Raw genomic sequence first — 23,311 nt, 5'->3', positions numbered from 1 at the left:
TGACCAGTGTAACTAGACATCATGTTCAACAACAAGAATCAGAAGTTATGCTCCATCTATGTATAGTATGTCAAAATACACTCTACTGTCATGTATATCTAAGAAGAACCAATAAAAAATTAAAAAACTTTTCCAAGCCAATCAAATATACAAATAGCCCAGGAAAATAAATAAAAATTATAAACATTTAATCTGTAATACAAATAAAAAATATTGTTGAAGAAGAGAGTGAGACCACTGGATACGAGAACCAGTGTTTAAATGTCAGGTCCAGCAGAATTCCTTATACAAACAAGACATTCACAAATTGCCAGTTTCTTTCCCTCTACCCCGGGAGAGAATGTTAAATGTTACTTGCCAGAGAGGGTCTTTTTGCTCATGAAAGAGCTCAAAGTACTTTGGGCCAGTTGCGCTGGAGGCAGAGTTTACAGCTTCAGGTTGGTCCAGCTGTGCATGGAGTTGGCCAAGTTCACAAAAGTATAATAACCCCAGATGGTCATTCCCATAGTTAGATAAATGGGTCATGAAAATTCTGATCTGAAAGATAAATAAAAATGACCTCACAACATCATCTGTTTAAGCTCAAAAGGGGCTATGGTTGTGGCTCAGTGGAAGAGTGCTTGCCTAACATGTGTGAGGCACTGGGTTCAATTCTCAGCACCACATATAAATAAATAAAGGTCCATTGACAACTAAAAAAAGTTTTAAAAAAATGTGTCAGCAAAAGCTCCAGGAAGCATGTCACCTTACCTTGGAATGTCATGGGAAGTACAATTATATTTTTATATGGAAAGACCAACATTTAACTTCTGTATCAAACTAACACTCAAAAGTCACTCTTAAAATTAAAGTTCTTATTGAGCCAGGCACAGTGATGCACTCCTGTAATCCTAGCAGCTCAGGAGGCTGAGACTGGAAGATCACGAGTTCAAAGCCAGCCTCAACAGCTGCAAGTCACTAAGCAACTCAGTGAGACCCTGTCTCTAAATAAAATACAAAATAGGGCTGAGGATGTAGTTCAGTAGTCGAGTGCCCCTGAGTTCAATCCCCGGTACCCCCAAAAAATATTAAAATTGTTATTGAGGGGCTGGGATTGTGGCTCAGCAGTAGAGCGCTCACCTAGCATGTGTGAGGCCCTGGGTTTGATCCTCAGCACCACATAAAAATAGATAAATAAAATAAAGATATTGTGTCCAACTACAACTAAAAAATAAATATTTAAAAAACTGTTATTGAGAATGGCATTCCCTCACTGCTTATCCAAAGTATAGTGTAACTTTCAATATCAGTTTTTTCCCTATTATGGAATTAAAATCAAATCCCAAGATAAATTAATTTTAAGACTAGTGAAGTGCCAGAATTAAATCAGTTATAAAATTAAAACATTGGTCCAGATATTTTCTGATGTAGATACATATGTATATGTTGAAATGGAATCAGAGGTGAGTAAACTTTAATGTTTCTTTGTTGTCTAATGGGAGATTTTTTTTAACTACAATAAAGGATTTTGATTATTTTCTCCATCAGAAATGGTGTTTGATTCCACCATGCGGCCTGCGCAATGGTTTCATTAATGAGGTTCTAGGCATAAAGTTAGTTAGAAGAGATCGAAATAAAACACACAGACTCAGTTACCTTATTTCTATTGCTAGGTCCGAGATGGCTCCCCTCTCTGGTTCGCTCCTCTAACCGCCCAGCAGGGCAGCAAGGATTACTCAGGGCTAGCAGGAGAGAGAGAGAGTGAACACGCCTGGGAGTAGCCTTTTATTGGGGAACAAGAGATTCAGGGGAGAATTCCATCCAATGAAGGTTGAGGGGGGGCTGCACTCCAAGGCCAGGGTCAGTGATTGGGTCCCCGGGGTCAGTGGTCAGGCACACCCCCACACGGATGGGCTCTCTCATCAGGAAAGGGCCGGGGAAAGCTTCGACACAGCCAAAGTGCTAGGGACCAAAAGGGAGTTCTCCTTCGTCCCTGGCACCAAAGTGCCTCAGACCCTTAATGGGAGCCACCCAATCACGTGTCAGAAATGGCTTCCCACAGTTTGAGGGACTTAAAAACAGCATACTACAGGGATACAGCCATATCAATATTTATAGCAACACAATTCACAATAGCTAAATTGTAGAACCAATCCAGATGCCTCAGTAGATGAATAGATAGGGAAAGTTTGGTATATATACACAATGGAACATTACTCAGCTTTAAAAGAGAATAAAATCTTGGCATTTGCAGGTAAATGGATGGAGTTGGAGAATAATGCTAAATGAAGCAAGCCAATCCCAAAAAAACAAAGGCCGAATGTTTTCTTTGATATGAGAATGATGGCTCATAATGATGATGGGGTGGGGGAGCACGGGAGTAATGGGGGAACTTTAGATAGGGCAAAGGGGAGGGTGGGAAAGGAAGGGGGGAAAGGGGTAGGAATAATGGTGGAATGAGTTAGACATCATTACCCTAAGTACATGTATGAAGACACAAATGGTGTGAATACTTTGTGTACAATCAGTGACTTGAAAAATTGTGTTCTATGTGTGTAATATGAAACAAATTGTATTCTGCCATCATGTATAACAAATTAGAATAAATGATTTAAAAAAGAAATGGTGTTTGAGGAAATTAACCTGATTTGCATATTTTATATATACATTTATTGAAACATCACATAGTACCCCACTAATATGTTGGTTTTTTTGTTTAAATGTATCAAATTAATTTTATAAAACTAATAATGGTGGCACAGAAATTCATTACATTTAGCTAAAACCTTTTCCATATCACTAATCCTTTTATGGTTTTTTCATACCTCAGTATTAACTCTAAAAATATATGGCATTTCAATTACTGTTCTTTTTTTGTATCATAAACTAAGGAAAAGTGAAATCTAGATTGTTCTAGACAGATCAACCAAAATTCTGAATGTGACTACAGAGATAATCTGATGTACAGTCTATCAGGCATTGTAGCAAGAATTAAAAATACCAAATAAAGGAGAAATGACATAATTTCTATCTAAATTGCAGAGATTACTTCTGCATCTCATAAAAAGAGAGTTCCTTTTCGATAACAATATTTTATATTTGTTCCTAAATGTCAAATTGTTTTAAAATATATAAGTGGTTTAAAAAGTAATTTTACTATTTATATATATATATATATATATATATATATAAAATATGAATGTTCAGAGTGACCAAACTTTTAGAATACAGTATTTTATTAATTTTATTAATAAAGCAGGAAAATAAAAGATTATAATTAATATTATAATAAATATAACATTTGAAATTGAACAGTAAATATAGAAGAAAAGCCAAAGGTTTCAAAAGCTAATGTTTGATACGGTTGTTTACTTACTCTTTTAACAGATTATGTTGCTTGATGTGGTTATTTTGGGCTATTTGGAAATAAAAATGGATATGCAGTTAAAAAAAGAGTGCATATTCTTTGCTTGCATTTCTACAAAATTCTATAAAATGCCAAGTAATCTGTACTTTTTGTGTCAATGGTTGCTTGAAGATGGGAGATAGGAAAGTTGAAAAGAATCATTATAAAGGGCAGTAAGAAATTTGTGGGTGATAGATATATTCATTAACCTTGATTGTGATGATAGTTTTATAGGATATGTATATGTCAAAACTTACCAAATTGTATATTTTATATGCATGCAGTTTACTTTTTGTTAGTTACATACAGTTTCTAAGAAAGAAGCAGGGCCTTTAGCACGTCCTCTGGATTTTCTTCCTCTTCCCTCTGCCTCTCGGATTTAATGGGGAAGTTTAGGTACCTGGGCACCAAAGGATCATGACGTTTCCTGGATTTGCCCATCTTCCTCTTCAGTGTGACTGGAAAGACCCAGTAGAAGTGAGTTCCTGTTAATGCTCCCTTCACCACAACTTTCGTCATGGCCCTATATGCACCCTCTAGGAAGCACTTTCCAGGAATGTGACTGTTAGCTCAATGCAAATACTCTCACTGGTTTCCCTCCAGTTTGGAGAGTTGCTGCCCATACCTTGAGCATTTTAAACTAATGTCCACTGTATTCATTTCCTAGGGATGCTAGAAGACAGTATCATAAACTCAATAGCTTAAAAACAACAGCATTTATTCTCTCACAGTTCTGGAGGCCAGAAGTCTGAAATCAAGGTATGGACAGGGCTACACTCTCTTCACCAGCTATAGAGCAGAATCCTTCCTGCTGCTTCCAGCTTGTGGGAGGAGCATCTTGGCTTCCTTGGCTTGCATCTTGTGTAACTCCAATCTCTAACTCCATCCTCACCTAGTCTTTCTCCCTCCGTCACTCAAATATCCCTCTGCCTTTGTCTTATAGGGATACTTATCATTGGATTAGGGCCCACCCTAATTCAGGCTTAAATCTCCAAATCTTTAATTATATCTGCAAAGACCCTTGTTCCAAATAAGCTCATATTCACAGAATCTATGATTTAGGAGTTGGATTTGTCTTTGGCAGGGGAGCATAATTCAATTCACTTTAGCCATCTGTATCTTCAGGATAAGGCATGTGCCATTGTCACAAGACCTGGGGACCTTTGGGAAGAGACAGACTCCTCAGGATCTAGGAATATTTCAGCTTTTGAAGCCGTACTACTCAGATCTCTGATATCCTAGCAAGAGCCAAAAAAGAAAAAGAAAAAAAAAAAACTATATGACCTCTTTACCCTGTTCTTTGGCTGTAGTGATGGATCAGAGCCTTGGGCCATTCATAACCCAATTAACTTGGCAGACAGCTAGTAAATTAGAGACCTTACCAGTAGCCCTAAGTCTTAGAAGATAGGAGCATTTACTGGATTTCTAATCTGTGCCAAGATTTTCACTTTATCTCCACAAAGATGTTATGAAAAAACAACAACAAAAAAAGATGTACTGTTTTACAGAAAAGGAAACTGGTTACAAAACTTTTGCAGTCTGTCTAGAATCACAGCTAGTAAATGGCAAGGCCGCAATTTGTACCGACATGCCCTGGCTCCAAAGCCCAGTAACATTGTGACTATGTAGGACTGGGTAGCAAGCCCATGGAATAAGAGTGATCTTAAGCCAGCTGCACACATGATCATCACTGCTTCCCTCTGATAATGGCTATTTAGTGATGGCCACTTTTAGTGGCATAAGAGTGGCACCCAGTGGCTTCAGCTACACACTACAAGATCAAGGCTAATACATAAAATTCTTTTAATGTGGAGCTAGTCCCTCAATTTCCATGAATAAAGAAAAGGTGACCCTCTTATGGGTATTGCTGCTGTGAAAATTTTTGTGTAGACATGTTTGAAATTCTTTTGGGTATATCTAGAAATGTAATTTCTAGTTCATATGGTAACACCATGTTTAACTGTTTAACTTTTTTTTTTTTTTTTTTTTTGATGTAGGAATTGAACTCAGGGCTACAAATGTGCATGCTAATAAGCACATGTTGAACCACTGAGCTACCCTCCCAGCATATTTAACATTTTTTTGTGTGTGGTATTGGGAATTGAATCTAGGGGTGATTTACCACTGAGTTATGTTCCCAGAGCTGTATTTTGAGACAAGTTGTCACTAAATTGCTGGGGCTGGCCTTGAACTTGTGATCCTCCTGCCTTAGATGCTGGTATTATAGGCATGTACCATCACACCTGGCCCTGTTTATATTTTTGAAGAATTTCCAAACCATTTTCCAAAGGTGGCTATACCATTTTATATTACTGCTAGCTCTGCAGTGGTTCCAATTTCTTCACATCCTAATCTACAGTTGTTTCTTTCCTCCTCCTTATTGCAATCCTAGTTGGGGGGGGGAGTAGTATCTCAGTGATTTTGATTCACATTTCCTAATGAGTAAAGATATTGAGCATCTTTTCGTGTGCTTATTGGCAGTTTATAAACCTTCTTTGGAGAAACATCTATTCATATTCTTTGCCCATTTTTAGATTGGGTTGTTACTTTATATTGAACTATTAATTATTTATTCTGGATTTAAAAAGTACCTTATCAGATATGATTTGCATATATTGTATTCCATTCTTGTTGGGTTTACTTTTCAAGTGTCCTTTGAAGCATAAGCTTTTAATTTTCATGAAGAAGATACATATTTTATAACTTTGTATGAGGAGCTGGGAGAATTGGGTCCTGGTCTTAGTAAGTTCCCGTTTCTCTGTCCAGATTGGACCAACTGGTGTAGCAGAGCTCTGAAGGGCTACACATGACTACAGAATGTTCCCTTTGGCTTCCCAGGTTTGACTGTTCCAGTCAGTTCTTTATTGAGCACTTACCCTGTATATGGCACTCTGCTAGCTATAAATAGTCAGACCTTCCAAGTGATTTAAAGTTTAGAAAATGGACATATGCACACAAAAATGGTGAATAGGGGGCTGGGTCCAGTGTTGTATACTGGTACTTCTGGCTACATGGGAGGCTGAGGCAAGAGAATTGCAAGTTTAAGGTCAGCCCGAGCAACTTAGAACCAAAATTAAAATAAAAAGGATGAAACTCAGTGGTTAAAAAAAAGAAAGAAAGAAAAGATGAATGGGCATATAGAGTGTGCTTCAGAGCCTGAGGAGTGGGGCAAACAATAGGCACGTGTGTGGAGTTCAGAGGAAGTAAGGATATGTCAGCAGTGCTAGAGTGAGCTGCAGAAGGAAGCTTTGAAGGCTGGCGGCCAGGTAGGGGGATCCATGAGCGAGGAGGAAGTTAAGAGGGATTTCCAGGGGAAGAACAGCCCTTTTGGATTGGCTAAACTTTCAGGCACACTCCTATTTCACTGGGGTTCATTCATGTGTCTGAATAACTCACTTGGAATTTTTGATTTTTAAAGCAGCTGACCCCAGAGAAAAAAGATTTAGCCCAGAACATTGAGGATGCACATGAGAACAGCCCAGAGCTCCTTGCAGGTAAGGCTGTAGCTTTTCAGGTAAGCCCTGGATTGAAACTGGGGTGGCAGGACATATGGTTTCAAGCTGTCCACTGCACCTTCATCAACATCCTTCTGGGATTTGGGGGGTTGGCTCCCACTGCCATTGTGGTCTTCTGAGATAGGACTAGAAATTTCTAATATGGGTTGTATAGTTACAGAAAGGTGCACTTGATGGGGAGGGAGAAGGTAACAGGCAGATTTCAGGGCTCTCATCTGATTAATTCCCTTATCTTTCCTTTTTTTTTTTTTTTTTTTTGTCCCAGGGATTGAACCCAGGGGTGCTCAACCACTGAGCTATATCTCCAGCCTTTCTTTTTATTATTATTTATCTTGAGACAGGGTCTTGCCAAGTTGCTTAGGGCCTCACTAAATTGCTGAGGCTGGCTTTGAATTTGTAATCAGCCTCACTGGGATCACAGGCGTGTGCCACCACACCTGGCTTTGTATCTTTTCTTGATCATCAGTATTGATAATGTAGCTCTCCCACATATTAGTTGCTGCTCTTTTGAGCTCTGGAAGCTGTTCCTGGTTACAGATCCCACCTCAGTTTTGATGTGTGTTGTGAGGAGGTGTCAGTGTGTGATGTGATGGTATTTATACTGAAGTCTTTTCTTCATACCTGCCTCCACCCAACTCTCAGCCTTCAGAGCCAGCAGCCACAGAGGTAATAGCAGTTCTCATGAATAGTTACTGACAATTGCTGAGCACTATTCTGGATCCTTTAAAGTTTACTAATGCTCTTAGTTCTCAAAACAATCCTATGCAGTATAGGCACCAATATTCTCATTTTATAGGTGAGGAAATTGAGGCTGAGAGAGCAATGCCAATAAACTTACACAAGGTCACACAGCTGGTAAATGACAGATCCAGAATTCAAATCCAGGCAGCCTATCTCTGATCTATCTCTAGACAAGCCATATTAGCAGAGATGCTTTCCTATAGATCTTGAGTCCTTCAGACAAAACAGTATCTGGGCTTGAGGAAATTTGGGGACTGTGACTTCAGTCCTTGTGCTCTATTGGTAAATCCCTCTTTCTAGGGTACAGCTACAACACAGTGCATGCTGTCTATGCTTAGGCCCAAGATGTATTCCTGAATCATTCTTTCCATTGAACCATGTTTTGAATGTTATTGGGGGCTGTTTGTTACTGAAAAGAATGTTACAGTGAAGGTTTGTATAAAGCAAATAATCTAGTGTTATAAATTCACATTTGGAGACTTAAAAAAACATTGTAGTATGTATGCAGTGAGAAAAGGCAAAAGAATAGGTATCTTCTCTCAGAAGGAAGACTGTTAACATTTAGTTCAACACCTTCTGTGGACCCTGGGGAGATGCTGGGCTCTTCCACAAAACTTATTTAGTCCTTATGGTGATCTTGTGGGCTGCATCGCTCCTCCCACAAATTAGACAACTCAGGCTCAGAGGTCAGGTAGAGGGCTTAATTTCAGCAAGCTGACTCCAAAGCCCATGCTTTCTCTATTGTGCAACATGAGCCTTAAAATCTGGTTGCTTACAACCAGGTGGGACCTCCTAGAAGATCATTTGAGTTGTTCTTCCCTAAAAAAAACCACCAACTGTCAGCAGCATGCATTCTGTGTTCCATGTGGAGAGCTTCAAAGAAGAAAATTGCTGAACAACTGTGTGTTGATGTCCCTGGCATCCATGGTCCATTCACTCAGGAGCCTTTGGTTTATCAGTACTTTCCCCTTTTTTGGCCCTCTCTCTTCAGTGGCTACTCCATTCTTTTAAAAGTCCATCCAGCCTCTACCCCCAACATAGCCTCCTGCTTTACACTTACTTTTTTCCCCTCAATAAACTTGCCCAACTTGTATTCCTCCCACTGTAAAGCCTTATTAGTAAGGGAACCTTTCCCCTTCAGGCTTGGGGTGGAATCATCCTTTCAGTTTTCTAAGGACCTGCTTGTGTCAGTTATCACTTCTGTACCTTTTCCTCTCTTCTGAGATCTTTTTCTTTAGCAAGTCAATCCTTCGTTTTTTCAAAAGGATATCTCCCATGACTTTTGTCTCCTCCACCTATTCTCAATCTCTCTCTAGCCCATCTCAACCAACATTCTCAAAACAAGCTGCTTGTATACTCTCCCCCTTTCCTTTCCTTACACTTTCCCAAACTTAGAGAATTTCTCTGTGACTTCTGTACCTGCAAGTTCTCTCATTAGGAAGTTCTTTTAGTCACCAAACTGTGCATTTACCTTTACCATTTCTGAACTATTTACAGAATTTGGCACTGTAAGAGTGACTTACCTGGTTCTCTCTTTTTGAGCTTTTTTCTTCTACTACCTTCCTCTGGTCATTATTCAACAGTGATCATCCTACACTCCATCTTTATCTTCCATTCCAGCTGTTAACCACTGTGATTCTGGGTTCAAGACTCTCAAATTGGTATGACCTGCCTGTTCTCTCCTAAATGCCAGAAAGGAGCCTTATCTGCTCTAGGTAGCTCCACAGGGAGGTCCCATTGGTACCTCAGTTTCTTCTCTCCTGATACCTTCCTTCTGCAAACCCTACCCCACTGAGATCAGCTCTTCTTACTTTAGGCTGCCATTAATGGTTCCACTATATATCTAGTTCTTTACAGATAAATTGGATTCATTTGATGTCTTCCTGCATTTAGTTTGATATAAGCAAACTTATGACAAAGTGATCCTTCTAAGCTATATAATCAACCATATATTTTTCTAGTCCTTAAAACTCTTCACTGTCTTCCTGGTTGTTTCCTATGGCTAAAAAACTCATTTCTTAGCCTCCTCTGATTCCTGTGAACCCCTCAAATTTATTTGCTAGGATCCCATACCTTATATATAGGATGTTTTATGCTTTTATATAAAGTTTATTTGCATGACTTTCAGTGTGGAATTCCTTTTCCTTCCCTTGTCTCTCTGGTGTATCTCTCTTCATCCTCCCCAACCCAGCTCTGGCATCTCCTCAGGGAAGCCTTTCTTCACCCTCCCATGAGTAAGTTTCCTTCTCTTTTCTGCCTCTGGGCTGTGTACACATCTTTGCATCCCTCCAGCACGTGTGAGCTATTCCCAGGGAAAAGATCCTTGATTTACATTCCCAGGACAGGCTCAGGAATCATGTATTTATTTACCCACATTGCTTTAAGTTTGCATAAGCGAAATCAGTTAAGAATAGGAAAGCTGCCTATGGGCACTGCAGGAGAAAGGTGAGGCCTGTTCCCCCTGGGCCAGGGGAACCAGAGCTTGGCCGTGAGGAAAGACCTTGATAGTGCAGATTCCATGGCCAATCTATGGGTGAAAAGTCGCTGAGGACACCTGAGCCCTCAAGTAAGGGCTTGGTAGTATCCCAGTGGCCCCTTCTAAGGACCAGCTCAAGGGGGATAGGTAGGCCTGAAATCGTTCATACAGCGTCTGCCTGCTCCTGAAGACCCCACAGGTGAAGTTTTTGCTCTGGACAGGACCAGATGATAGAGATGGGGTGAGAGGAATCTTTATAAGATGAAGCGGGCCTGTTTTATCCTAGAGATCAGCGGGCAAGCAGAAAACAAGAGGCTTAAGAGGGGCAGCCTCCATCAGAGCGCGGAGGAAATGGAAGTTCCCCATTCAGCCAGCGCCCCGGGCACGCCAGAGATCGCCCCGCGCCGCCTGGAGCCCACCGCGGCCTCCCTCACCGTGAGCAGGGCGGAGCGCCGCAAGGTCCACGTCCAGGCTCCCACGCCAGACAGGGCGAGCCCGGGAAGAGTTCTGGAGGTAACCCGGCGAGCACTGCGCGGAAGGGCGCGGCGGGAGGTACGGGCACCTGGACGTTACGGAGTCCTCATCCCGGGCTCCCTTTGCTCCCGCAGGATGCACTGTGGCTGCAGGAAGTCTCCAATCTGTCCGAGTGGCTGAGTCCTGGTCATGGATCCTGAGCTGGGCCGTTACTAAGAGTCCTCGGGAACGGGAAGGGGGAGTTGGCCGCGAAGTTGTTGCTTCAATAAACCTGCACCGCGCACCTTGTCTGTCTGTTACAGTGCGGGGGCCGCGCGCTGGGGCGGAGCCAGGCGCTGGGGCGGGGTCAGGAGCCTGCGCCGCCGCCTGACGTCATCCGCGCTGCCGCGGGCTCGCGTCACTGGTGCGCGCCGCGGGTGCGGGCGCGATGGCGGCGCTGGGCGGGGATGGGCTGCGCCTGCTGTCGGTCTCACGGCCCGAGCGGCAGCCGGAGTCAACGGCCCTGGGCAGCCCGGGTCCCGGGCTGTGCTGCTGGGTGTCGGTGTTCTCCTGCCTCAGCCTTGCCTGCTCTTACGTGGGCAGCCTGTACGTCTGGAAGAGCGAGCTGCCCAGGTGCGGGGGCTGCGCGCGCCGCCGGAACCCGCGCCCCCGAGAGGCGGGGCTGCGGGCGGAGTTTTGGCGAGCCGGGGGCGGGCCGCGCTCACAGGTGGTGGCTGCGGAGGGGGGGGGGGTCCCTGAACTTACTGTCACCCTCGTAGGGACCACCCTGCCGTCATCAAGCGGCGTTTCACCAGTGTCCTGGTGGTTTCCAGTCTCTCACCCCTCTGCGTGCTGCTTTGGAGGGAACTAACGGGCATCCAGGTGCGAAGGAGGCGGGACAAAGTGCAAAGGGGGAATGAACTCAGGGGTCTTTTTGGGAGAGAGCAAGACTGATGCCCCCTTTCCTGTGGCTCAGCCAGGCACATCCCTGCTCACCCTGATGGGCTTCAGGCTGGAGGGCATTTTCCCAGCAGCACTGCTGCCCCTGCTGCTGACCATGGTGAGTTCTACAGCTTTATCTCTTTTCTGTTCTTTGTCACTAGCACGGTGTGTCCTTTGTAGCCGTTTTGTTATCTTGGTTGTATCTGTCTTTTTGGCTGATTGGAGACAATTTGTGATGTGGCACTAGGGTCCTGGGTATGCACAGATGGGAAATTAGAGAATTCAGGAAGCCCGAAGTCTCCTGAGGCTGGTCAAGGGCAAAGGTCTGGGTAAGGTCAGTAAATATGTTGGAAGTATTTCCTTTAATCTCTGCTGTTTTTCTGCTCCCAGATCCTTTTTCTGGGCCCACTGATGCAACTCTCTCTGGATTGCCCTTGTGATCTGGCAGATGGGCTGAAGGTGGTCCTTGGTGAGTCTTTAAGACAGAAAAAAAAAAAAAAAATAGACACAGGCAGTCCAAGCCAGGAGTCTGTAGGCTCTTGGTTATATCTGAATAGGAGACATGAGATGTGTTTCCTCATCAGTAAAATTGTATTGTATTGCTGGGTGTCTTCTAAGAGTTGGTTCCTAGAGGCCAAGGAGGCCCTTCTGGATCCCAGCAGTATTTGCTGTGGGTTGAAGAGTATTATCTGCCTCTTTTCCAACCTTGACTTCCTGAAAGCAGAACTGGTTTTGGTTAAATTTTGATGTCTCTAGAGTTTACAACAGGCTGTCCTGCCTCAGCTACTAATGCCTTCCCTTTTAATCATCTCAAGATATTGTTTTGCATTGGGTCTGGTAAAGTTTGATTGCCTCCTCCTTCACTCCTGTTCTCAGAAATATTGATGCCTGATCTGCACTTGGCTGGAATACAGTTCTGGGGGAAGGGCCTCTGGGGTCTCACTGTTTAATAGCTAGTCATTCATTCTGAATCTGCTTCCCAGCCCCTCGCTCCTGGGCCCGCTGCCTCACAGACATGCGTTGGCTGCGGAACCAAGTGATTGCGCCCCTGACAGAGGAGCTGGTATTCCGGGCCTGTATGCTGCCCATGTTAGCACCATGCATGGGCCTGGGCCCTGCTGTGTTCACCTGCCCACTCTTCTTTGGAGTTGGTGAGTCTGTTTAACCTGATCCTCCTAAGATGTTCCCAGTGTGAGACCTGAGAATGGGGCTAGGAGTGAGGAGTGGGCCTGGAGGGAAGGTCAGAGGGATAAAATTTGGTTCTTGCCTTCCTGGCAGCCCATTTTCACCACATTATTGAGCAGCTGCGTTTCCGCCAGAGCAGTGTGGGGAGCATCTTCTTGTCTGCAGGTGAGTCCTAGAGAGCTTCCCTGGGGTAGTCCTGAGTTGGGGTGCCCCAATAGCCACTCTAAAGAAAGGATTGGAAACAGAGGGCTATATAGTATTGGAGAGACCACTGAGAGTTGGGTGCAGAGGACAGATGTAGGTGGTAGGACAGGTGGCCACTGTCTTGGGGGAAGGGGGTGGTCTCTGGTTGATGGGTGGGCAGTGCTGGGGCAGGGTTGGTGTGCAGGTGTGGTCACTCGAAGCCTCCCGTCTCCAGCGTTCCAGTTCTCCTATACAGCTGTCTTCGGTGCCTACACTGCTTTCCTCTTCATCCGCACAGGTTGGTTCTCAATATCTCATGGGTCTCCAGGGGCTTGGGGGCACACAGGAGTGGGTGGGAGAATGGGAATACTGTGTTGTTCTAGGAGCAACAAAATTTCTTCTACCACAGTCGTTGAGACAAGCTGAGCCAGGGCCCTCAGCTTGGTGAGGTCTGAGAGGTGGAAGGAAGCAGAGGCCATGGTATGTGGGTGGATGGGTTTTTCCCCCCACCCCCAATGAGCTCCTATTTCAAGGGATGAGGGTCACTAGACCTGGAAGGGCCAGAAGAGATGATAGGGCTGCTTCATAAGTTGTACTGTCTCCTCTCCTCAGGACACCTGATTGGGCCTGTTCTCTGCCACTCCTTCTGCAATTACATGGGCTTCCCAGCTGTGTGTGCTGCCCTGGAACATCCGCAGAGGCGGCCCCTCCTGGCAGGCTATGCCCTGGGTGTGGGACTCTTCCTGCTTCTACTCCAACCCCTCACCAACCCCAAGCTCTACGGCAGCCTTCCCCTTTGTGTGCTTTTGGAGCGGGCAGGGGACTCAGAGGCTCTCCTGTGCTCCTGACCTTCACTCCTGTGTACACTCCAGTGAACTCTCATGGGCTCCGTGGCCCCTCCCCATCAAGGGGTACTGCAGGGAGGGGCTGGCCAGGGTCCCCGAGATCTCAGGAATTTTTATAGGGGATTGAAGCCAGAGCTAGTTGAATCCCAGGGACCAAGAGAAAGGAGCAGATATCCAAAGGATGCAGCCCCTCTTGAAAGGGGGCGAGGAGCAACTGGGAGTGAGGGGACCAAGGGACAGGTCCTAGGAGCTGTGCACTCCCTTCCTCACTTTGGACTATTGCTTCTCCTAGCTCCTCTGCCCCCCTCTGCCTCTGAAAAGCTGCTCAGGGGTTTTTATTTATAAAACCCCTCCCCTAAACTTCCCAGGGTTTTCTCATTGTCTTTTTGCATCAGAACTTTGTATTGGGGTATTAAAGAGATTTAACTTTGGGAATTTGTCTATTTGGGGTCATGAGAGTGTGTCCACCCTTCCCCCCACTATCTTTGAACACTACCCTTTGGGCACTTCACCCTAATAGGCATTTCCTGGGAATAGAGGACAGGATAGGGACCTTCGGCTGCTGAGTCCATGGCTTCTGCCTTCCTGAACGACACCCCAAATCCTAGCATAAATGGGTTCGAAACTGCAGGTATGGGCCCTGTTCATCCTAGGCCTGTACCTTGACTATTGGGGTCACGGAGTGGGACCCATGGTCCTAACCCTAGTGATAAAGAACCTTTAGCCTTTGTTCGGGTGTAGGCTCAACCAAGGCCTTCAAGAAATCAGTCCAGAATGGAAGAGGAACCCTCTCCAAATTTCTCAGAAGTGAAGGCTTCTGATTCTCTCTACCTAACCACTGCCACGGTGCCTCACCTAGCCACTGAAGAAACTCAGAACAAAGGCTACAGACTCAAGAACAGCAGGGACTCTACCAAGCCATCCGGTAACTAGAGGTTCTTTCTTAGAACCTGCTAGTGTTCTGTCTGTCCCTCACCTCACTTTTAGAATGCTTCTTATTGCCCTACCTGGAATCTTCTCCCTTCTTCTTAAAAGAATATCCTTTTAGGTCCCATTCTGTACTCAAGGAATTTGTCCCAAAGTCCCCTTGAAGTTGGTGGTTAAAGGAAATGGATGTGTAGTCACTTCCCTTTGACACTCTTAGGTTGGCTGTGACAAGATCATATTCACCTAGATCCAAAGGGCAGTCTCAAAGCCAGGTGGTGCACGCTTGTAATCCCAGTGATTCAGGAGGCTGAGACAGGAGGATCACAAGTTATTAAGTCCCTAAACAACTTAGCAAGACCCTTTCTCAAAAAACAGAAAATGGACAGGAGATGTAGCTCAGTGGTAAAGTGCTCTGCATTCAATCCCCAGGACCAGAAAATTGAAATAAAGGGCAACATCACCGTCACACACCACCTTCCCTATAAGGAGCTTTCCTCTTCCCCAGCCTGTGTGGAAGCTGTTGGAGACAGAGGAGTGAGCAGGGGCCTGTTTTAGAGGGTACATTTGGGAACCTGGGTCCACTGCCTTGCTCAATTCAGTTCTATGCCCAGAACCGCAAGAACACCCAGAAGACAGGCCTGCAGGGTGCTGTTTCCTGCCTGGTTCCCTCTGGGAGCTACCAGATCTGGACTCTCTCCCTTTCCTCAAAGTCCAGCATTTCCTCCATCAGCCCTCTCCTCTCCTGCTCAAGAACTGCTTACCTCTGCATGTAATCCTCACCCATGGTGGAGGAAAGAGAGGGCATTGATACAGCCAGGGCTACTGTCCCCATGGCAGGTGAGGGACTGAGGCTCAGGATTCTCTATGGCCAGTTTGGATGGGCAGGGGAGGACCTATGACTCTTGATCCAGAGACACTGCTGACCTCCCACCAACAGCCTCACACTGAACACATCACAAACATCTCTGTGGTGGTCCCGTTCCCTAGGGTCGCCCCAGAAGGTGCCCGGAAGGTGCTGCCTGTTTGTATTTAGCTCTACAGTGACTGGAGGTAGGAGGTTAGTCACAGTGTGTCTGGGAAGCAGGTCTGCCAGAGTCTGGATTTGGTCTCTTTTTGTCTCTTTGTAATTGTGGAGCCCTGGAAAAGCTATCTAAAGTGTGACTAGATTTGTGTCAAGGTGGGCAGTTAATAGTTACCCAGTGCTTAGAACAAACCCTAAACAAGTTTAGTAACAACTGATCCTTTTGGGGGTATGTGTACAATAGGCACTCAGTAGTGGCAGAAAATGGCCACAGTTGTCATCCTTGCTACCCTCCAAGGAGGATAAAAACAACTGGTCTGCCCCTGGCGCCCATGGGGAGTTTTAGAGAGAGCCCTACCCACTCTGCTTCTGGGCTGGGGCTGCTGCACAGAACCCAGCGTGGAGGGCAGGGAACAGCCAGTTTTATTGAGGAAATTTCCCAAGACGTGGGGCTTAAGTCTCCCCTGCCAGGAATTAGGACCCCCTAAGCTTTTACCTCCAGGTCATAAGACCACCTGCTTCCCCACCTGTAGTCCCCCACAAGGAGAAGATCTTATTTGGCAAGAGATGAATATGTGAGCAACTATCCACCAGTGGAGAACAGGGAATGGGCCTCTGTAGGTGATGGCTCTGCTGTCCCACTGGAGACAGGACCTCCAGGGCCAGGCCTTCCTGCCACCGGCTGGCCTGGGCCTGCTCTGGCAACAGCTTATTTCGAAGATATAGGGTGCCAGTCTTGGGCAAGGCTGCCAGTCTTGGGCAAGATCAGTCAATCTCCAGGATGAGGTCATCGCCTTCCAGTGTCATGTCCTTAGTCACATGGACCTTGCTGACAGTACCCTCCATGGGCGAAGTAACCACAGTCTCCATCTTCATGGCACTGAGCACACACAGGGGTTGACCCTTGACTACCTTGGCTCCTGCTGCCACCTTGATGTCTATCACCTTCCCAGGCATGGGCGCTCCGATCTGGCCCTTCACATCCTTCAGAGCCTTGGGGTGGAAGTGCATCTCCTATAGACAGGGCAAAAGGGGCATGAGATACTGGGCCCAGCCCACCCACCACCTGGCTGGTCCTGGGGGAGCCGCACCTTCATGGCCTGTGTGTCCTTGACCAGGATGGACCGCAGCTGCCCGTTGAGCTCAAAGAAGACCTGCCTCTGGCCAGCCCGGTTCAGGTCACTCACAGCCAAGGCTTTGATGTGCAGTGTCTTGCCTCGCTCCAGCTCCACCTGCAGGGAGGGTGTGGGGGCCCAGAGCTGGGGCAGAGGGCAATAAGGAGAGCAGGCCCCTGACCCCACCACAGGGAAGTCTTTTGCCCTGGGTTTTGGCTGCTCACATGTAAAGGCCTAGCTCCTGTTCTCTTAAGGGTCCTTTCTGCTCCCAAAGCTCCTGAGACTGGGAGAGAACCCAACCAAATCTGAAGTTCTAGGGCAGGGGTGCTGGGACAGTGTGGATAAGCACCAGAGCCACTGACCTCAAACTCTTCTGCAATTCTGGGGCCCTGCAGGAAGAGGCGGGTATTGAGGCTGTCCAGGGGGCCAAAGGTAGCAGTGAAATCCTTGAATTGGGCAAAGACATCAGGATACATGGCTGCTGAGAGCACATCCTCTGGGGTAATCTCCTCTCCATGCCGCTCTACCAACTCCTTCTCCAGTGCCTGCAGGTTCAGGGGAGGGAGGGAAGCCCCAGGCCTCCCCTCTACCCTTGGCAGGTCCTTCAGCACCTGGGGAGTAAAGCAGAGGGTCAGACCTGATTTCCCGCAGGTCCAGCTCCCACCCTCACAGCATGCTGGGCCTTCCCTACCTTAGAGCGAAAGGGCTCTGGGAACCCCCCATGGGGGACACCAATGTAGCCCTGCAGGAACTCCACCACAGAGCGGGGGAAGGACAGCTCTTCTGCCTGCGCTTCAGCCTCTGCTCGGCTCAACCCATTCTGCACCATGAACTGGGCCAGGTCCCCCACAATCTTGGAAGAGGGCGTCACCTGAGAAGAGTCTCTAAGTTAGGACAGCAGGCATCTTATTAGAGGCCCAGGGAGGAGTATACAAGATTGGGTGTCAGTGAGAGCACTGGGCCCGGCTCACCTTGATCAGGTCACCCAGCATCTGGTTGGCCTCCACATAGGCCTTCTTGACCTCCTTAAACTTGGATCCGAGTCCCATGCTGTGCGCCTGGAAGTGCAGGTTGGTGTACTGGCCCCCCGGGATCTCGTTTTCATACACGTCCGAGTTGCCAGACTTCATGGTAGCCGTGCAGTCAAAGGCTGCGTACAGTCCCCGAGCCCCCTCCCAGTACTCGCTGTAGTCGAACACACGCTCCAAAGGCACCTCTGCAGGGAGGCCAAAATCAGGAAGGCTTGGCAAGGTACTAGGCCCCCAGGGTTCCTCCCAGGACCACGGGGTACTTAGGTTCTAGGTGTGCCAGACTATACTGGGCTGATGGTGGCTGTAATTGTGGGGGGCATGGCCATGGGCTGCCCTCTTCCTACCTGTGTCCAGGGGAGTCCCTCTGGTACAGGCAACCAAGGCACCCATGCTGGGCTGTGAGGTCATCCCAGACATGGAGTCAGCTGCCACATCCACCACATCAGCCCCAGCCTGGGCACAGGCCAGCATAGCTGCCACACCTGCCCCTGACGTGTCATGGGTGTGGATGTGCAGTGGGAGGTCAGGGAAGCGGTCCCGGAGAGAGCTGACCAGCATGGTGCAGGCTGCTGGCTTCAGCAGCCCTGCCATGTCCTGGAGAAAGTGGGGAGGAGAGACATAGTAAGGAGAGGCCTGATGTGGAGGACATTATGGGTGGTACAGAGAGCAAGAGATGGGCAAGTGGCCTGGCACCTTGATGCACAGGATGTGGGTGCCAGCTCGCACCAGCTCTTCAGCCAAGCCCATGTAGTATTGCAGGGAGTATTTAGTACGGCTGGGGTCAGCCACGTCGCCTGTGTAGGAAATGGCAGCCTCCACCACACCCCCAGCACTGCCTGCCGCCTCCATGCCGAGCAGCATGTTGGGCAAGTAGTTGAGGGAGTCAAAGATCCGGAAGACGTCCATGCCGTTCTCTTTGGCCACCTCACAGAACCTGAGTGGGTGAGAAACAAGGAGTGAGCCCCACCTGCTCCCTGCATTTCCTTCTCTAGTCCCTGGCTACTCTACAGCCCCTAGGGATTGAAGTCTGGCCTGACAGGAACAGGAGCCCAACTGTATGGACAGGGCCTTTTCCAGGGCAGCCTGGGCAGGCAGAATCACCACCGATGCATCCGTACTGGCAGAGCTGCATCCTGTGGTAGTCAAGTGCCGTGTAGCCATTGGCATGCCCAGGGCTGGAGGATCAGCGGGGATTCTCTGCTTTGCAAGGAGTAGGGCCGTGGGAGAGTGCCCAGGACAAGGAGTCCCGAGGCCTGAGTTTGAACCCCAGCTCTGTACTGGGTGGCCCTCACAAGGTAACCACTGGCTCATGAGTGATCTAGAAGCCCTTTGGGTTCCGCCATAACAATTCTGCACTTCATGACACTTCCAAACAGCAGCCCCACAGGGTATAGCCACACACACTTGGTTTTTAGCCCATTGTGGGGAGCATAGGCCATTGCCCTGTGGCCTGGTGCCCCAAAAGCCCTACCAGCAGTGTCTGCCCACCCTGTCCCAGGCTCACTTGAAGACTACATTGTCGGGATAATTGGTGTAGCCCACAGCATTGGCCCCCCGCAGCAGCATCTGGAATGGGATGTTGGGGATGAGCTCCCGGAGCTCCTGCAGCCGGCGCCAGGGGCACTCATACAGGAAGCGCATGGCGACATCAAATGTGGCCCCTGCAAAGGGATGGAGAGAGGTCTAGGTCAGCTCCACATGCTGCAGCTCTGTGGCCTGAGCTTCAGCCCCTGCTCCCTCATGCTCCCAGCTGGTGCTCAGGGTGCTCAGGCTCACTTGTCCCTTCCCTTGGTGCCTGCCTCCTCATCTCTCAGGTCCTCCTCCCCTGCTCCTCTGTGCTGTGACTGTGCCTGCAGCATGCTCAGCCCAGCTCCTGGATCTTGGATCTGAAGCCTTAAGCCCAGCAAGAGGCCTGGCTGAAGCTGGTTTTGGTCAGCGTTTGTGGAACAAGCGAGCACAGTGCCTTCTTCAGTCTTTGGTTTTCTTTCTCTCCCTCTCTCCCTCTCCCCCTCTGCTCTCTCTGTAATGGGTATTGAACCGAAGGGTGCTTCAGGGCTCGGGTTGAGGCTCAGTGTAGAGCACTTGCCTAGCAAGTGAGGCACTGGGTCCAGGCAACGGAGACCTATTGAGGACCACATGGATGGAAAAGAGGATCCCTAAGATCAGCACGGCATATAAATAAATGAATAAAATAAAGGTCTATCAACAACTCAAAATATATATAAGAATGTTTTTTAAAAAAGTTTGAAGCAGGCCTGGCTAAGTTGCCCAGGCTGGCCTAGAACTTGCAACCCTCCTGCCTCAGCCTCCTGAAAGCTGGGATCACAGGTGTGCACTACTGCAGCTGGCTTCTTTGGTCTTCCTCAGTATCCCCAGAGGCTTGCACCTTTAGGGTTGGCCACTCAAGGGGCCTGATTTTTGCCAGCACTGCCCAACACCCAAGTCCTCCTTTAGCCTACCTCCCCAGTTCTCCATGCTGAAGAGCTTGTTGAAGCTGTGGGCAACATAGGGTGCGATCTTTTTTAGATCATGAGTGCGCACACGAGTGGCCAGCAGTGACTGGTGGGCATCCCTGAATGTCGTGTCCATCAGCAGCAACCCCTGGTGGTTCCGCACAGCTCGAGCAAAGCCCTCTGGCCCTTCCCGCAGAAGGATGTCTCTGAAACCAGCTGGGGGTGGGCCTAGGGCATACAAAGACAGTAATGCCCATCCTGCAGATGACAATCTCTCATAGTCCCCATGAGTTGGCAGAATGGATCTCTTACCTATGGGTACTGCAGGGACAATAGGGTCCACGGGACTGGGGCTGGCTTTGACAGGGATTGGGGTGGTGGGGCCATTCACCATGACGTGTCCTGGGGGAGAGAGCAGGCAGTAGGTCAGGGAAGGCTGGGAAGAGGTTGATTTGGGCCATGTGAGTAGGTGGGCTCAGGGATGGGGGCATTCCTCCAGGACACCCGGTTCTCCAGCTGCCCCTGTACTCTCCAAAGCCAGGGACTCCTGGGTCCAGGCAGTGGAGACCTATTGAGGACCACATGGATGGAAAAGAGGGTCCCTAAGATGAGGAGCAAGGAAGATGCAGGATCAGAACAAGGGCAGGGCTGAGGGGCAGAGGGCCAGAGGCAGGCATGGGGAGGGGAGAGGGCAGTGGGGCGGACCGAGGTAGTGCAGCAGCTTCTGGGCCCGGTTCTGCACAGGCCGCAGCTGGAATAACTCGGGGTTCTCATCGATGAACTGCGTGTCCACGGTGCCTGTCAGGAACTGCTGGTTGTTGAGCACATTCTGCAGGAAGGGGATGTTGGTCTGTAGGACAGAGGTGGGTAGGAGGGTGTCACCATGCAGCATGGACAGGGCAGAAAGAAAAAAAGAGGCTGCAGGTGCCATCCTGGAGCAGCACAGCTTCAGCGCCCCCCCCCCACACACACACACACACATATTCTGGAAGACTGCCTAAGCTGCCAGTGGCTGAACCCACTCCCTCCATCCTATTCACCCAGAGCATGTGCTGAATGCCACCCCCTCCTGCTGCTTTTGGGGTCTGGCATCCTGCATTTCCTCCCTTCCCATGACCGAGAACTGGCTCAGCCTTTTCTACAGCAGCACGGAAGGAGCACCAGCCTCTCACCACTCCCCCCAGCCACTCTTCTTGAAGGAGGTCCCTACCTCTGACACACCCACGCTCTTGACACTCTTTAGCCTTCCTGGCTAAATCTAGTGGGCAGCCTCCCACCCTCCTCCTGCTAACGACTCCCACCTTGATGCTCTCTCCCTGGCCTGCAGGGATGTCCTGTTCTTCTGGTCTCCTCTGCCTGCTCAGGCCTACCCACTCTGTGTGGCCTTGTCCTGGGCCTCAGGATCTAGTCAGTCTTTGTCTCCAGGGCCTACACCCAAAGGTGGAACTGTCTCCTGGCATCTACTTATACATCCCTCATGGGACTCAGAAGTCCAAACCCACGGGCTGGGGATGTGGCTCAAGCAGTAGCGCGCTCGCCTGGCTTGCGTGTGGCCCGGGTTCGATCCTCAGCACCACATACCAACAAAGATGTTGTGTCCGCCGAGAACTAAAAAATAAATATTAAAATTCTCTCTCTCTCTCTCTCTCTCTCTCTTTAAAAAAAAAAACAAACAAACAAAAAAAGAAGTCCAAACCCAGGTTCCCTCCTGCTGGGTGCCTTGCCAGCTACCTGCTATGCTCAGTCAACTGCTACCTGCTCGTCAACCCCCTCTTGCATGTCACTGATCAAGCTTGATGACTGTCCTGTGGCCATCTCTGGACTCCATGACCTCATGTCCAGCTCAGGCCACACCTTCCAATGGGTCTCCTCATCATGGCCACCTTTGCCACACAACTGAGCCTCCTGCTCTCACACTCCACACCTTCGAACCTGCCTAGAAAGCTTTTCCTGGATGTCTATACTGGAAAAGCCACTTTGTCCTTCCCTCCCACCTCTCAGGGAGCAGAGTGATCTCCTTTTAGTAAGTTCTGGGATCGGCTGTTGGGAAGCCCATCCTTTGGCCTTATCATTTTTTGCTGGTCTGCATCCCTCACTCCCTTGTCTCCTCTTCGGAGACAAGGAGGCTATCTGAGCTGCTTACATCTCTGTGCCAGGTGCTTCTCTAACAGCTGGGGCAGGGTGAGTCACATGGGGACCCCAGGAGACCCCATGACTGTGAGGCGGGTCTCCGAGAGTATGTCCTGTAGCCACATGGCTACATGAAGGAGGCATCTCCATGTCTTCCCTTTCAGGATTTCTATTGCAATCCTCAACAGGAGCTTGAGGTCCAGCTTGAACCCTTCTGAGAGAGAACCTGTTACCCAAGGGCTCCTAGCACCTAGAGGCCTGGACAGGAAAGGCTCCCTCCTCTACCAGCATCACTGGGCATCACTGATCATCGCAGAGTGGGGCCAGCCATCAGTGCCTCATCCCTGTCTGGTCTGATGGGTCCACCTGTCTGCCCACAGCGCAGTAGCCCCTTCCCAAAACAGGGGCAGTTCAAGTGCTCCAAGGGCACTTGTGAGAGGAAACATCCTGTTAAACCATTTAAAGAACTTAGAGCCAAATAAGGGTAAGGACGCTCAGAGGCCTCCCCTGTCTTCCAGCCCCTGCATTTCCCTTTAAGTGAATCGCTCCACTTTGTATTTATTGGACGGTGGTCATTCCCTCTGTACTGGAAGCTCCATGGGGACAGGAACCAGGCACATCTGGCTCCCAGCACAGGGTGGCAAATGGCAGATGCTAGTAAACACGCATGCTCAGAGTAAATGGAAACACTTTTGATGGGGAGAAGAAAAACAAAGGATGCCACCACACATCAGAGCTGACATGGCTAGAATCCAAACTTTCATTTACAAATGCAACAGCTGAGGCCCAGGCAGTGGCCACAGTGCACCCTGGCTTCTGAGAGTTAAGCTCCTCAAGCTGCAGGTTTTCCTTCCTCTCACCCCAACCAAGCGCATAAGTACCTTCAATTAATACCCTCAGGAAACTGTT

At 48.4% G+C, this 23,311-nt stretch overlaps 3 protein-coding genes and 1 long non-coding RNA gene across 15 annotated transcripts in view; 2 read left to right on the top strand and 2 right to left on the bottom strand.

Moving 5' to 3' along the window:
• Positions 1-10,918, top strand: part of Top6bl (TOP6B like initiator of meiotic double strand breaks) — an 82,510-nt gene extending 71,592 nt beyond the window's left edge. Inside the window, exons 14-16 of the mRNA XM_026396586.2 lie at positions 6,804-6,879; positions 10,404-10,630; positions 10,726-10,918. Coding sequence (XP_026252371.2) covers positions 6,804-6,879; positions 10,404-10,630; positions 10,726-10,791 — 369 coding nt within the window. The 3' untranslated portion in view covers positions 10,792-10,918. The remainder of the gene's footprint in view (positions 1-6,803; positions 6,880-10,403; positions 10,631-10,725) is intronic.
• Positions 3,296-10,617, bottom strand: LOC144254430 (uncharacterized). Its single transcript, XR_013343490.1, has 3 exons — positions 10,552-10,617; positions 3,786-3,843; positions 3,296-3,395 (listed from the first exon to the last, which is right to left on the bottom strand). It is a non-coding gene; the product is annotated as an uncharacterized LOC144254430 (long non-coding RNA).
• An 88-nt stretch (positions 10,919-11,006) lies between the features above and the next one.
• Positions 11,007-13,819, top strand: Rce1 (Ras converting CAAX endopeptidase 1). Of its 5 annotated transcripts, XM_026396535.2 has the most exons (9): positions 11,007-11,203; positions 11,350-11,452; positions 11,547-11,630; positions 11,903-11,981; positions 12,496-12,663; positions 12,791-12,862; positions 13,116-13,178; positions 13,264-13,360; positions 13,493-13,580. In XM_026396535.2, exons 1-8 carry the CDS (start codon positions 11,019-11,021, stop codon positions 13,326-13,328), a joined length of 819 nt encoding a protein of 272 aa, XP_026252320.1. In that variant the 5' UTR covers positions 11,007-11,018; the 3' UTR covers positions 13,329-13,360; positions 13,493-13,580. The 5 variants fall into 5 exon arrangements, with proteins under 5 accessions (XP_026252320.1, XP_026252319.1, XP_026252323.1 ...); XM_026396534.2 differs by lacking the exon at positions 13,264-13,360 and having other exon boundaries at positions 13,493-13,819; XM_026396538.2 differs by lacking the exons at positions 11,350-11,452; positions 13,264-13,360 and having other exon boundaries at positions 11,125-11,203; positions 13,493-13,819.
• A 1,409-nt stretch (positions 13,820-15,228) lies between these two features.
• Pc (pyruvate carboxylase) overlaps positions 15,229-23,311 on the bottom strand; it is a 113,798-nt gene continuing 105,715 nt past the window's right edge. For all 8 annotated transcript variants that reach the window (XM_026396697.2, XM_026396700.2, XM_077797937.1 and 5 more), the window contains 11 exons: positions 20,978-21,122; positions 20,585-20,674; positions 20,279-20,500; positions 19,324-19,480; positions 18,513-18,753; positions 18,164-18,413; positions 17,760-18,004; positions 17,480-17,659; positions 17,151-17,399; positions 16,765-16,905; positions 15,229-16,687 (listed from right to left, as the gene is read on the bottom strand). In XM_026396697.2, the coding sequence (XP_026252482.1) occupies positions 16,439-16,687; positions 16,765-16,905; positions 17,151-17,399; positions 17,480-17,659; positions 17,760-18,004; positions 18,164-18,413; positions 18,513-18,753; positions 19,324-19,480; positions 20,279-20,500; positions 20,585-20,674; positions 20,978-21,122 (2,169 nt within the window). In that variant the 3' untranslated portion in view covers positions 15,229-16,438. The remainder of the gene's footprint in view (positions 16,688-16,764; positions 16,906-17,150; positions 17,400-17,479; positions 17,660-17,759; positions 18,005-18,163; positions 18,414-18,512; positions 18,754-19,323; positions 19,481-20,278; positions 20,501-20,584; positions 20,675-20,977; positions 21,123-23,311) is intronic.

The sequence above is a fragment of the Urocitellus parryii genome, chromosome 4 (assembly GCF_045843805.1).
Source record: "Urocitellus parryii isolate mUroPar1 chromosome 4, mUroPar1.hap1, whole genome shotgun sequence".
Classification (NCBI taxonomy): domain Eukaryota; kingdom Metazoa; phylum Chordata; class Mammalia; order Rodentia; family Sciuridae; genus Urocitellus; species Urocitellus parryii.
This window is presented reverse-complemented; position numbering and strand designations above follow the sequence as displayed.

Excerpts from the sequence above, each read along its gene's own strand:
- Rce1 (XM_026396534.2), top strand. The coding sequence starts at position 11,019 with ATGGCGGCGCTGGGCGGGGATGGGCTGCGCCTGCTGTCGGTCTCACGG. Across the intron at positions 11,982-12,495 it reads TGGGCTGAAGGTGGTCCTTG|CCCCTCGCTCCTGGGCCCGC; the intron begins GTGAGTCTTTAA and ends TCTGCTTCCCAG. Across the intron at positions 13,179-13,492 it reads TTTCCTCTTCATCCGCACAG|GACACCTGATTGGGCCTGTT; the intron begins GTTGGTTCTCAA and ends TCCTCTCCTCAG.